At 46.8% G+C, this 15,082-nt stretch overlaps 1 protein-coding gene across 4 annotated transcripts in view; it reads right to left on the reverse strand.

Annotated features, from left to right (window-relative positions):
• KIT (KIT proto-oncogene, receptor tyrosine kinase) overlaps nucleotides 1-3,944 on the reverse strand; it is an 82,703-nt gene extending 78,759 nt beyond the window's left edge. For 3 of the 4 annotated variants that reach the window (XM_055294671.2, XM_055294669.2, XM_055294668.2), the window contains exon 1: nucleotides 3,764-3,944. In XM_055294671.2, coding sequence (XP_055150646.1) covers nucleotides 3,764-3,830 — 67 coding nt within the window. In that variant the 5' untranslated portion in view covers nucleotides 3,831-3,944. The remainder of the gene's footprint in view (nucleotides 1-3,763) is intronic. The other variant, XM_055294670.2, reaches the window with a different exon arrangement.
• Between the last annotated feature and the right edge of the window lie 11,138 nt (nucleotides 3,945-15,082).

The following is a 15,082-nucleotide window of genomic DNA, read 5'->3' on the forward strand; positions in this document are numbered from 1 at the left end:
GATTTGCCCTCCAGGCAAACTTTTACCTCCTCTAACTCCTCCCCAGGCCTTCCTCATTCCGGACTTATAGCTGTGGCAATATCTATTCAAGTTACCAAAACTGCACATGAAATTTGCATTATTTGGATTCCTGCAAATGTCACTTAATCTCAACTTTTAAAAGTTACCGCACATTAATGGAGCAAAAGAAAGCTCTTCCCACATCCTAGCCTGCCAACTCTTAAACTAAATTCATTCTGAAGAAAAAGCTGCCACAGCCTTGACCACTACCTTGAAGGGGTCCCCACGCTGCAGGCCAGCTCTGAGAATTCCGCTAGAGACACCGAGGTTCATTTCCTCATGTCCTTCTTTAATCAGCTGGAAGAGACTTGAGGAAATGAGTCAAAACCCTGAGGGTAACTTCGAAGAGCTGTCAACAACAGCAGCAAAATTCATCACCACAACAACATCTGTACATAAATGTGCTCCAAGGGAAGCCCGCAGAATACTTGGCATATTTCTGATGAGAATTTCTTTTGGGAGAAAAAATGGCTTTGGATGGTAGATTGCTGTTATTTCTCACCGTGCTATCCAGGGTAAATAGGCAATGGCATCAGCCATTATTGAGGGTGTTCTCTTTCACACCTATGCACAAGACCATTTTTATGTTTTGGGGTGGGAGATGGATTTTTAACTGGCTTGCATCATCATTTTAGAAACAGCTTACCTTCATTTCTGAGGGACGCTAACTGGAATGAGACAGCTAACAACTAAGCCAGCATACCACAGCGTCAAATGCCTACAGCCCCTCCTCCAAGCTAAAATTTAATTAATCCTCCCTCCACAAATACTCCCCTTTCATAAGACATGCAACTCTAAATATTTTTCACCAAAATTGGGAAGGTAGTGACATTGGTCATTCTGCATTCCCAGAACTTCCAACAATCCCTGACACATAGTAAAAACTCATTAAATATTTTTGAATGAGTCTTACAAGAGATTCTGGTGAATCATGTGAATGGATATAGAGCTGGGCACATGCAGCCAATTTCATCAGGCTTCACCATTGATGATTTAGGACTTATCCTTAGCCAGTTTCTCCAGCTGTAAAATGTTAGGGGTAATAATAGTACTACTTCCTAGGCTCATTGAGACTACTAGAAATAGCAGGTAAAGCCCCAAGCAACAGGCCTGGCACATCGTTTCCAACTGAAGAGCAACAACTATGTATGCCACACATGTCATACGAAATTTAAGGCCCATTAGAAAGCATGCTATAAATGCACAGCATTACGTGATTTACAGAGTCATGAGAAAAAAAAATGGGGATGAGTGGGGGAAAAAACAGAATAGGGATAAATGAATTATCTGGGATCTCTTATTTCCAGCAGGATAATAATTTAGAGTGCCTTGTGTCCAGCTGCTGAGAATGACTCCAGCCTCACACCTGCAGGAACGAAGAGGGGAAGGTATGATTCACTATTCCTTGCAGGTTCATCCTGTTAGGCACAGGAGCTGTAATAATTGGGGGGGGGGGGTGCCGCGGGAAGAATGACGGTTAGGACAAAGTGGGCACCTCCTAGCCCTCAAAGGGCAATGCAGAGGAATATATGGGAATTGAAGGGCAGAAAGCATAAGCCACAGCTCCTTGCTTCAGCCAGGGGCAGACCGGTCAGATGCACCCATACTCTATGAGTTCCCTGTGAGCAGGAGAGGAAGAGGAATTTCAAAGAGGCAGACAGGGGCCAGGGGAATAGTTAAAAAGAGTGCTGAGTCTACACTCAGAACATTGGAGGAGAATTCTGGACCCAAACGATCCTTCATGATGCAGATGCCTCCTTGCACTCTGGAGGACGCTGGGTTTCCCAGAATTTAAGCAACCTGCCCTAAGCAACCTGGCCAAGGGCAAGCAGCCAAGAAATGGCAGAGAAAAGGAGAACCCAGGGGACAGAGCAAGGCTTTGTCGTTACACCACACTGCCCCCCCAGGAGACAGACCTTAAAATCCCCTTTGCCAAAAATCTATTGGGGAGAAGAAAACCACTGATTCTTTTAAATTTTTAAAAGGGAGATATTCGATGTGGTCTTTCTAGTCTCCTACTAGGGTCTAGTTCACGTACCTTAAAACTGATATTAAAAAGGTCAAGGCACAAAAACATAAAGACCAGATGTGTTGTTCTAAGCTAGGTGATCAAATCCTCCAGGGAATCCGAACACTCCCTCGTGACCCCTGCTGACCCGTCCTGCTGCACAGGGGTCCAGATGCAAGGCCTCTCTGCCCCCACAGGAAAGCCCTCACAATAGTTACAAGACCAGGACGCGGCAGACCGCGCCTGGAGACTTTATAGAGAAACTGACCGGTAGTCGACAGTCTCACAACCGTTCATTGCGCCGCTTCCTTTCAAGCGCTTGATTCCAGCTAAGGCTCACTTTCTATTCTTACATCATCAGGGTAACCTTAAAGGTTTGTTTTTTAAAATGACCTGGGAGAGAGCAGGGCTTCAGGGATGAGCTGGGCGACCTGCACTCGCGCGCACCAGCGACACCTGGAAAAAAGGGAACGGGAGGCAGGAATCTGACCACGGGGCTTCAGCAGCCTGCAAATCCTTCACCTAAGACCCAGTTCCCGCGCGGATATACCTGGATTTCTGTTATAGCTTTAAGAACTGAGTAGGATTTGCAGAAAGTTCCACTCCATCTCCCACCCCACCCCCAAGCAGCCCTGAAGTATAGATGTCCCGGGGGCGGGGAGGCGGGCGGTCACGAATCTCAAAAATTTCCGAAGAAAACAGGACCTGCGAATACAGGTCGCAGACACCGGGAACTAGGGGCTTCCAGAACCCGCCAGGCAGGCCGGACACTCTGGCCGGCGTGCTAGGCGGCCGGAGTCAGGGAACGCAGAGTCCCAGCACGCTGTCCCTCGCCTTCCCAGAGCAGGCGGCAAACGCAGCCTCCAGCCGCCCCGGGGCGCGTGGCAGGGATGAAACGGCGCCGCGGCAGAAAGGGGCGAGCACGGGATGTACGAAAGTAAAAAGTCTGCAACCTAGCGGCTGCTTTCCACACGCCCTGCCCAAGTTGTCCCTGTCGCCACCACCTCCAGGCTCGCGGGAGTCCGGCCCCACAGCCCCACGCCGCGCACTCCCAGCGCAAAAGCCTAACCCGGAGGCGGGGAAACGCCGCAGCCTTCGATTCGTCTCCACGGGTGGCGCCGTGAGCGGAGGCGGCAGCGGGTCGGTCCCCAGCTCTGGGCACAAAGAGCGCCTGCGGTTGGAAGGCAGCAGCCGCAGAGGAGAGAAAGGGCTCTCTAACTTTGCCCTCCGCGCGGCGGAGAACCTGCAGGCAGGTCCTCCTGGGCGCCGGTCACACACACGCAACTTTTAACAAAAGGAAGCTGCGGCCGCGCCTCGCACGGCGAGAGAAGGCGCTCCGTGCAAACCCCTGAGACCCCCGCCTCCGCCCCCCGCGCAACGTCGGCACAAAAGCCACCCCAAACTCGCACGCAGCCTGCAGCCTCGCTCACGCCTAACCCCCCCTTGCTGTTCCCATTCCCGAAGAACCCCGGCTTCGCGTCCCCCACCACCAGCAGCTGGGGTCTCCTCGCGCAGGTGAGCGAGGCAGGGCGCCGGAGAGTCGGAGGGCCACCTGGAGTCTCCCCGGAGGCTGGAACGCACGGGCACTGAGGGCCCGCAGTCCTCTCTCCGGATGCACCCTGGCGTGTACCACCCTCCCGGGCACAGGCTTCGCCGAGTAGTCGCACGGTCGGGGTGCCAGCCGCGGTGTCCCACCTGTCTGGACGCGGAGCAGTAGGAGCAGAACGCAGAGAAAATCCCAGGCGCCGCGAGCGCCTCTCATCGCGGTGGCTGCGCTGGGATCCGAGCTCTGGTCCACGTTCCAGCTCTCGCCCAAGTGCAGCGAGCGCGGCAAAGCCGAGCCCCCAGAGCGGCGAGCGCCGAGCAGCAGCCCCTCCTCCCAGCGCCCTCCCTCTGCGCGCCGGCCACGCCCCTCCTCGCCTCCCCTCCCTCGCGTCCGCCCGGGTCTCGCTCTTTCCCGCCGGCGTCTGGCCCCTGTTCTTTCGAAGTGTTAATGCCGGGGGGCTGTGCTCGCGGGGTGGAGGAGGGCGCGCGCGCCCTCGCTCCCCGCTCTTGACTCCGGAGCCCCTTTCTTTCTCCACCTCTCCACCCCTGGGATGTGGACGGCCCGGCCGAGGCCGTTCCCGGACCAAGGAGGTGCTGCCCGCTCGCTTTGTGAAGCTGGGCACCACGCGCACGTTAGGGCACGGGCTCGCCACCTGCCAGGTGCTCCCCAGACAATAAAGGTCGGCTGCCCGCCCCTCGAGCACGTTCGGGCGGGAGGAGGCTGGACGCCGCTGCTGGTGGAGGCGGCACGGGGATGGGGAGGGGAGCGTTAGGAAATTGAGCCCCGACATTCCCCTCCAGGCCTGTTAGGAGCGCCTGGCACCGCGGTAAAGGCTGAGCCCGGTTTAGCTAATTGTTTCTGCTCAATTTCTCCACCTGCTTCTTAACCTGTAAGAACACAGTGGGTTCCTATTGGTCGGCGTGGCCTCCGCCCAAGAAGCCCCTGCCGGGACTCGTGTGGAGACGGGCGGTGGAGTGGGGAAGAGAGCGTTGCGAAGTTTGCTCTGGGAGCCCAGGTTTTTCATACACATTTTCCCCCCCTCCCCCCAACGCTGCCAACCCCAGTAATGATTTCTCTGCCTCTGTATCAGACGACAGTTTTAGGGCTAGGGATCCCTGTGTTGCTCTTAACTGCCCTTGCCGGTCCCAGGAGCAAAATAAAAGTACAATGATTCTCTTAAGCCCGATTTCACTGCCCAGAAAGTGCTTTACCCACAGTTTCATGGTGGATCCTTGAACGGAAAGCAACAACAGTATCTGTATAGGGGTTAATAGTTCTTCCCCACACCGACTGTTCTTTTCATGCTCACGATAACAGCTTTGTGAGGAAGGTAGAGCAGGTATGTTTATTATTGTAGTGAGGGAAGACCCAGGGCTTGAACCCTTATTGGAAGACCTACTCCAAGAAAGATGAACTTTCCCTGTACATTCTGATAAACTAATAAGACATCCCTCCTGAGAGCTTAAGAATGGAAAAATAAATGGCAGATGCCCATCAGAAAAAGGGAAAGAACAGGTACACCTAGACTCTTCTCTGAAGTATCATCCAAAATTTACAGTTGCCCAGCTGCCCCACTTCATTTAATATTGAAAGCTCTCCTGTTGCTTAATAGTGTGAGGACCCAGGTTGATGTAAGAAAAATGATTTTTAAAGCTAATCACTTAAAACTAATCAGTACTAGAGGGTGATCAAATGATCTGTGTATAATTGCCTCTCTTTAAATGTAAGTATTTATTCACTCAGCAAGCATTTATTTAGTGTCTGCTGTGAAGCAAGGAGGAGCTAGGTACCAGGAGTACTATTATTAATAGACAGATATGCAGATGTGGCCCCTGCCCTCACAGTCCTTATAATCAAGTATGGGGACCTATATCCCAATCTCCCAGCAAAAGGTTCGAGTCATGCGGCTGTAGGAGAACTGAAATACAAAAGGTCTCTGTGCTCTGGGCCATCAGATCTCATGTTTTTCTTAGGATGACAGATAAAAGATACCACTCAAAGCAATCGTAAGTTTCTGGGATCTTGATTTATTTCTAAAATTCATTTTGTACTGAGAAAAAATCACTATGAGTTAAAATATCAACATTATGCCTGAGAGAAAATTTACAATTTTCTTCTTCAATCGGCTGATATTGGAGAGGATAACATCTTCAAAAGAGTGGGTGAAAAGAGACCATATTGCAATTTAATTCTAGGCAAGGAACTTCTATCAGGAAAAAAAAAAACTGGTTAGGGAGTTATACCATGTTGGACTGTCATTCCTGTTTTTCATTCAGCAAATATCTTTTGAGCACCTAGGTAGGCATAAGACCTACATAAATGCGTAAGACAAAGTCTCTGCCTAGGGGAATTCACAGTCCAGCAGGGAAAATAGGTACTCAAATAAGAAACTATAATATCTGCTAACAGAGCGTATGTTCAGCCAGTACACACCAATTTGGCCTTATTGGTTGACACAATATTGAAATCCTTCTGTACTGATTACAAAAAAAACCGTCCCCTAAAATATCTCCCAGCCCAACCTTGAGACATGCTAAATCTCCTTAGATCCAGGAATTAAAATTTTAATGCTGGCCACAACAGAGAGCCTCCAGTACTTGTACCTTTAGGGTTGCTAGCTGTTTTTAATAATACCCACTGCCTGTTACACAAAGAAAGGAAGCATATATATAAGGCACTGTGAGTGGACATATGTGCTGTAATATATGAGGAACTATGTTATAGATCAGCAGTGTCCAATGGAACATTGGCAATGATGGAAATGTTTTATATCTCAGGTAGGATGTATGGATTAATTCTATACTGTATTTTGTGATAGTCCTGGGCATGTTCAGGGATTGTGCTTTATGTATTTCATTGTTTTCATAATTCTTTTAGCAAGGATTCTCGATTGCAACTTATAGAAGCAGCTTAAATTAAGCAAGCAAACAAAGAAGCCTAAATGTATTGGCTCGTATAACCAGAAAGTCCAGGGATGATAGTGTTTCAGACTTTCCTAGATCCAAGGACTCAAAGTTACCAGGACTTGAAGGGCGAGTGTGTGTGGATGCATGTGTGCACAAGTGCACGTACACTTTCCTCCACCTTTATCCTCAACAATACTTTCCTGTGTTGTTTTGCCATCCTTGTATACACTCAGGGCAGCTCTAGGCTTACAGCTCACTAGTACCAACGGAAGTAGAGCTTTTCTGCCCCCATAAACATCTCCTATAAAAGTTTATGGGAGCAACCGAGTCTCACGGACGTGGCTTAAGTCATGTGCCCATTGGGAAGGAGCCAGAGGGATGGAGTATGCTGATTGGCCATGTCTGAGTCGTGTGCCCACCCCTGAAGCCGGGGTCAGGGATCCTCTTCACACCAGTGGCCTGAGATGGGGAAGGGTGCATCCCCAAAGAAAAATTGATGCACCATCAACAGAAGAAAGAGGAATAATGCCACACAAATACAACTAACAGCTAAAATCTCGAACTTGAAAATATTTTATTATATTTCTGACTGTAAAAGTAAAGATGCTTATTGTAGAAAATTTGGAAAATACCAAAAATTATAAAAAACAAAAAAAGCACTCAAGATACAATCACCAAAGAGTTTGTTTTAATATGTTCCTTTCTTTTTTCTCTATTTATGTGTGAGGTTTTTTTCCCTTTACATAATTTAAGATCTTAGTATATTTTCAGTTTTCTATCCAGCTTTTTCACAAATAACATGAGCATTATTACAGATCATTAAAAATCCTTTGGAAACATACTGTTTAATGGCAGTATAATGTTCAATCGTATGGATGTACCACAATTCTGGGTGTCTAATCATTTCTTTCTCTTTTTTTTCCAATTTTTTTACTATCATAAATTACTTGATGATTAATGTCTTGGTGAATAAAACTTGCCTGCTTCTGATGAGTTATTAAGTATGCATTCCTACCCAGGGGTGGAATTACTACACCGAGAGTATAATCCTTTTCAAGTTTACTTTTTAATAGCTTTTCTTGGTATTCAGCAATCATCTGAAAGTCTTTTGTCCATGAAGTTGAAGAAATGAATAGATTAATACAATCCCTCTGGTTAGATTCCATACTAACAATAACCACTTCACAGTTTGTGAGTCTGAAAGGAGATGATGTATGGTCTTCGTTCCAGCTTTCATTCAGTATTAATTGAACATCTCTGTGTCAGATGTAGTATATTAGGTGCCAGGGATACCAAGTTAGACAAGACACAGATGCTGCCCTCACAGGATTTCCAGCGAATGAGGGGAGACACGAATAAAGGGGCAAAAATTACATGGCGTGAAGTACTCTAACGGAGCCATGCCCAGTAATGTTTGCACACAGAGGGGCACCTGTCCGGTGAACTCATGTGGCCTCCCTGAGAGGTAGGCATTAGACTCTGAAGGATCAGGAGGAGGGAAAGGGAAAGGAGAGAAGAATGTTCCAGCAGTGAGAAGTACAAACGCACAGGGCTAGAGGCAGGAAACAGCGTGAGGCATAGGAAGAACAAGGAGTGCTGCCCAGTCAAGGAAACGGGGCTTGGAGGGGAGTGGGGAGAGTTGAGGCCACAGAGATAGACAAGAACTATAAATACTCGGAAATGAGAACCTCATCCTCTGAGCTACAGGGAGTCACTAAAGGACTTTAAGCTGCGGCCTGTTGTAGTAAGATTTACATTTTCGGAAAAACAGTGAAGGAACTCAGTGAAGGGTGACTTGAAAGGGGGCAAAACTTAAGGCAGGAAGAAAACGGTAAGGAGCCTAATGCAGTGATCCACAGGAGAAACAGGGAACTGAATTAAGTCCACAGAGGTGAGAATAGTGAGAGGGGATGAATAAGGAAGTTAAGAAGACTCAATAGGCCTGTGTGACCAAAAGTATTGTAGAGCTACATGTGCTCCCATCCAGCAAGACATGGAGGTACTTGGTAGTGGACAGTGAAGGATTTGGAGTTGAGCCTGTTTGTTCTGAGATGCTCGTGGACTTTTTTTTTTTTTTGAGACAGAGTCTCGCTCTGTCGCCAAGGCTGGAGTGCAGTGGCGTGATCATGGCTCACTGCAAGCTCCGCCTGCCGAGTTCACGCCATTCGCTTGCCTCAGCCTCCCGAGTAGCTGGGACTACAGGTGCCCGCCACCATTCCTGGCTAATTTTGTTTTTGTATTTTTAGTAGAGATGGGGTTTCACCAGTTAGCCAGGATGGTCTCAGTCTCCTGACCTCAACCTCCCAAAGTACTGGGATTACAGGCATGAGCAACTTTTTGTTTTTTTAATTATTTTTTTCGGAGACAAGATCTCCTTCTGTTGTCCAGGCTGGAGTGCAGTGGTGCCTTCATAGCTCCCTGCAGCCTCAAACTCCTGGGATCAAGCCATCCTCCTGCCTCAGCCTCCTGAGTAGCTGGGAGTACAGATACATGCCATCACACTCGGCTAATTTTTTTAAAGAGGTGAGGTCTCACTGTGTTGCCCAGGATGATCTCAAACTCCTGAGCTAAAGCGATCCTCCCACCTCAGCCTCCCAAAGTGCTGGGATTACAGATATGAGCCACTGCACCAGGCAGGACTTCTTAACACTATATATGGAAGCCTGGGGCTCAGCACAGGACCAGGCTGCAGAGAGGGGACTGCAGCCTCGGATTTGCATTAGGTCACTCCGGATAAAATGTACATTACAAAGAAAACAGAGGGAAGACGTCCTCTTCTCAGGGAATATCAGTAAGGGACAGGCAGAGAGTACCCCATAAAGGGGCGGGGCATGATGCCTCACACCTGTAATCCCAGCATTTTGGGAGGCCAAGGCGGCAGATCATTTGAGATCAGGACTTTGAGACCAGCCTGGCCAATATGGCAAAAACCTGTCTCACCTAGAAATACAAAAATTAGCTGGGTGTGGTGGCAGGCCTCTGTAGTCCCAGCTACTCGGGAGGCTGAGGCAGGAGAATCACTGGAGTCTGGGAGGCAGAGGTTGCAGTGAACCAAGATCGCGCCACTGCACTCCAGCCTGGGTGACAAAGCAATACTTTGTCTCAAAAAAACAAAAAACAAAAAACCACCCCTTAAAGGATCCCAATAAGCAGGGGTCAGAAAGGCAAAAAAGGGCTGTGGCAAAAGGAGATTTTCAGGAAAGCTGGAGTGTTCAACTGTATCATATCTCTTAGGGAGGTCAAATAAGATAAGGGCAGAAAGCATCAGCAGGAGTTTGTAATCATAATAAGAACTGACAACGTCTACCAAAGTTCTAAATTCTTTATGTACACTAACCCATTTAATCTTCCCAAGAACTCTACCAGATAGATACTCTTGTTCTCCCCATTTTGCAAATGAGGAAACTGAGGCACAAGGAAGTTAAGTAACTTGCACAAAATTTGAATCTTGTGCCAGGATTGGAACCCTTGACATAGCCCCTGTGCTTAATTACTCATGTCCCTAAACCTACAAGTCTTTGGTAACTTTAAACACATATTGTCCCAACTACATACCCATTACACACATGCACAGTGTGTGGGGCCAGAATTCAGAATGTAGTGGGTTGAGCAATACGTTAGAAGCGAAGAGGTAGGCCCAGGGATTTATTCCTTGGAAGGTTTTCAAGTTTGGTGGTATGAGGAAAGAGGGGAAGAGTCAAGAGATTAAGGGAAGTTTGGGAAGCCCTGAGTGTTTGCGGGCTCCGCTGAAAGCACCAGAGGAAAGAGATCTTGGGCTGGCACAGTAGCTCTTTCCTATAACCCCAGCACTTTGAGAGGCTGAGGTGGGAGGATGGCTTGAGCCTGGAAGTTGAGACCAGCCTGGGTAACATGGCGAAATCCCATCTCTACAAAAAATACAAAAATTGGCTGAGTTTGGTGGTGTGTGCTGATACTCTCAGCTACTCAGGAGGCTGAGGTGGGAGAATCGCTTGAGCCTGGGGCAACAGAGTGACACCCTGTCTCAAAAAAGAAAAAAAAGAAAAAGAAAAAAAAAAAACGGATCTGGAAGATCCAGGTGAGGGGAGAGGATGATTTGAAAAGGGAAATGGAAACACAGTCTAAAGCCAAGATGGAAGAATGAACATTAGAAACCAGAAGGAACAAGTCCAATGAGAAATGGGAGAAGTGTGTAGGGTCAATTTAAAAACCCTAGAGTCCCATTGTATATATGAGTATTTAAAATATGATACTAATAGGTAACTTTTTCATAATTATCAACAATCATTCCTGAGAACTTCCTACAACAAAGGCATTGCACAGAAATCCATACATACATACATACATATGTAAAGTAATAGGGCATCTTATCTAAATCCGTGTTGCTTCCCAGATTTAGGAGTATTTCTAAACTTTAGAGTTCCGTAAATCTCCTTAGCACGTGGTTCAGACATCTTTTAAGTCATATATCTTTTTTTGGCTTATATAACAATTATTTGTAACCTTGTCACAGCCTCTTTACTAAATAATAAATTATTTGAGGAAATTGTACTATAAGTCAACTGTGAGTCTCAAACAAAGGGTTTGCCCAAAAAGCCAGGCAAGCCAAGCACTCAATAGGCACTGTGTTTACAAAACCATAATTACTGACAAATTATGCATCTGGAGGCACTTCCCTATGTTTTTTACTTCATCAGGATTTGTTTTGGCCCCAGGAAATCCAATCTATTATTATTATTGTCATAAATTTGTATAATCCAAATCTGTGTTAATCTCATAGGGAACACCATGACTCTTTTTACTTTTTATTCTTTTCTCTCTGATCTGATAAAGAAGTTACATTACGTTGCTGCAGGAGAAAAACTTGGTTTTCTTCTTCTTTTTATTTTTATTTTATTTTATTTTGAGATGGAGTTTGGCTCTTGTTGCCCAGGCTGGAGTGCAACGGCACAATCTCGGCTCACTGCCACCGCCACCTCCCAGGTTCAAGCGACTCTCCTGCCTCAGTCTCCAGCCTCCCGAGTAGCTGGGATTACAGGCATGCGCCACCACGCCTGGCTAATTTTTTGTATTTTTACTAGAGACAGGGTTTCTGCATGTCGGTCAGGCTGGTCTCGAACTCCCGACCTCAGGTGATCTGCCCGACTCGGCCTCCCAAAGTGCTGGGATTACAGGCATGAGCACCTTGCCCGGCCCTTCTTTCTATTCTTAAGAATAAAAGTCTTAAATGGTTGAGTAAATACAAGGAGTAAATATGTGTTTAACACAAGAAAGAGTAAAGATAAACCAAGTTTCCTGATTGGTGGGAGACTGGGGAGACAGAACTGTTTATAATCTGTATGCAATTGTTAACATTTGCAACTAAATGGTCTCAGATTAGGGACTGCCCCTCATTCTTTTTTTTTTTTTTTTTTTTTGAGATGGAGTCTTGCTGTGTCACCCAGGCTACAGTGCAATGGTGTGATCTCAGCTCACTGCAACCTCCACCTCCCGGGTTCAAGCAATTCTCCTGCCTCAGCCTCCCGAGTAGCTGGGACTACAGGCACTCACCACAATACCCAGCTAATTTCTGTATTTTTAGTAGAGATGGAGTTACACCATGTTGGCCAGGCTAGTCTCGAACTCCTGACCTCATGATCCTCCTGCCTCAGCCTCCCAAAGTGCTGGGATTACAGGCATGAGCCACCTATCCCTCATTGTTGATTGACAGAAACTATTAACACAATGGAAAAATAGCAACATGAACATGGCCTTTATTGTACAGGCGCTGTAGCATAAACCATTCCCAGCGACAGAAGGAGTCTCTGATCATCGCTAGACCACAGGCCTCCAGTGGTTAAAGTGACTCTGGAGATGGGGATATTTACTTGGCAGGGCCCCGAGGCAAGAGGAAGGAGATAAATGAGGAAAGGTTGACTCTACAAGGTGTGTTTTTTAAAACACACCTGATATTTTGAGTTGCATATAAGTAGGGTGATCATATAATTTATCATCCATACTAGGGCACTTCTAATAGTGAAAAAGAACAAAAGGCATAAACTAGGCACTCCAGGATGAATGGTTATCCTGAGGATAAGGGTTGTGGAAACTTCTCTGCTGCCACCCTTTTCAGTTAGGAATCAGGTCTCTTCTATCCCTAAGGCCCTTTAGGACAGAAATGCCCTGGAAATGTGGCTGCAAGTACTGAATGCTTTTGACCTCAGCTTGGGGGGAGGGTGTGAAGATTGTGGGGTGTCAGGGAGAGAGAGAGAGCTTACGCCAGTTGGAAAACACCAATAGGGGGCCGGGCACAGTGGCTCACGCCTGTAATCCCAGCACTTTGGGAGGCCGAGGCAGGCGGATCATGAGGTCAGGAGTTTGAGACCAGCCTGGCCAATATGGTGAAACCCCGTCTCTACTAAAAATACAAAAATTAGCCAGGCGTGGTGGCATGTGCCTGTAGTCTCAACTACTTGGGAGGCTGAGGCGGGAGAATCGCTTGAACCCGGGAGGCAGAGGTTGCGGTGAGCTGAGATCACGCCACTGCACTCCAGCCTGGATGACAGAGCAAGACTCTTTCCAGAAAGGGAGAGAGAGAGAGAGAGAGAGAGAGAAAGGAAAGAAAGAAAAACACCAATAGTATTGACTTGCATATTAAAAAAAAATTCCTGGCCAAAATAATCATCATTCTCATTATCATTATAATAATACATAATTGTATATTCATGGCATAATGATCAGAGTACCCATCTTTTTATTACACAAGTGACTTTAAGACTTATTTATGGGCCATAACCATATCAAGATATAATACTAGCTAATGTTTATTAATTAATCCTGATGGTTCATATGCTGATGGAAGTGTTTGCTCGTATTATCGCATTTCTCCTTCAAACAACCCTTTGAGGTAGGTCTATCATTAGCCCCATTTTACAGATAAGGAAAGGAAGGCACTGAAAGGTCAAGTGACTTACTTGAGGTCACCTGGTTAGGAAGTGGTGGAGGTAGGCTTGGAACCCAGGTAGCCAGCTGGGCCCATGCTTGTAGTCTCAGCTAGTCAGAAGGCTGAGGCAGGAGAATCACTTGAGCCCAGGAGTTCTAGATCAGCCTGGACAACATAGCAAGATTATATTTCAAAAATAAAATAGGCCAGGCGTGGTGGCTCACACCTGTAATCCCAGCACTTTGGGAGGCCGAGGCCAGCAGATCACTTGAAGTCAGGAGTTCAAGACCAGCCTAGCCAACATGGTGAAACTCCATCTCTACTAAAAATACAAAAACTAGCTGGGTACTGTGGTGGGCGCCTGTAATCCCAGCTACTCGGGAGGCTGAGGCAGGAGAATTGTTTGAACCCAGGAGATGGAGGTTGCAGTGAGCAGAGATCACGCCACTGCACTCCAGCCTGGGCGACAGAGCGAGACTTCGTCTCAAAAAAAAAAAAAAAGAAAAATAGGATAGGATAGGGTAGGGTAGGGTAGGGTAGGGTAGGGTAGGGTAGGATAGGATAGGGAACCCAGGCAAACCTCCACACTGCTGCCTCCCTCTGCACCATGGGACTATAGTGCACTATTGTTCCATTTTAATAGTAGGTTTTCAACTTCACACTTTACTGTTTAGAACCAAAGGGATTTTTTTTTAGCCATCTCTGTGTCCTCTACCGTGTCTTATACTGAATAAAAGTTCAAAACTTGCTTCCTGCAGACCAACTATAAAAATAAATATGTGTGGCAAATGGGATAATTTGAACACTGACAGGATATTTGATGATTTCAAGCAAGATAATTTTTAAGGTGTGATAATAGCATTGTATTAACATTAAAAATAGAGTCTTTACAGTTTAGTGATGTATTCAGTACTTATGATGAAATCCTATGATGCCTGAGAGTCACTTCACAATTTTCCAGTGGAGCGGGAGTGAGGGGCGGTAGGTAGGGAGCGGGTGGGAAGATAGGTGAAGCAGGATTGGCCAAATGGTTGCTGAAGCCTGGGAGGCAGGATGCAGAGGTTCGTTATACTTTTGTAGATGTTTAATTTTTTCCACAATAAACAGTGGTTTTAAATTGTTGACGGTATTTAACCAAATGGAGAAAACCAAGGGAATGACAGGACCATAGTCAGCAAAATCTTTGCCCTGCACTCTTATCAGCAAGTTTGAGCCTTGTCCAAGTCCCTTCAATGCTCTGGACCTACTGTTGTCCCTCTTAAAATGAGAGGTTTGCCCCCAGATGATCTCTTATCTCTGAGGTTCCTTCCAGCTCTAAAATTTTAATTATCTGATATGAGGGCAATAGTTAAAGGAAAAGGCAGAGTGCGGTGGCTCACGCCTGGAATCCCAGCACTTCGGGAGGCCAAGGCAGGCGAATCACCTGAGGTCAGGAGTTCGAGAACAGCCTGGCCAACATGGTGAAACCTCGTCTCTACTAAAGATAGAAAAATTAGCCAGGCATGGTGGCATGTTCCTGTAGTCCCAGCTACTCAGGAGGCTGAGGCAGGAAAATGGCTTGAACCCGGGAATCAGAGGTTGCAGTGAGCTGAGCTCACCCCATTGCACTCCAGCCTGGGCAACAGAGTGAGAATCTGTCTCAAAAAAAAAAAAAAAGAAAG

Source organism: Symphalangus syndactylus, chromosome 10, assembly GCF_028878055.3.
Source record: "Symphalangus syndactylus isolate Jambi chromosome 10, NHGRI_mSymSyn1-v2.1_pri, whole genome shotgun sequence".
Lineage (NCBI taxonomy): Eukaryota > Metazoa > Chordata > Mammalia > Primates > Hylobatidae > Symphalangus > Symphalangus syndactylus.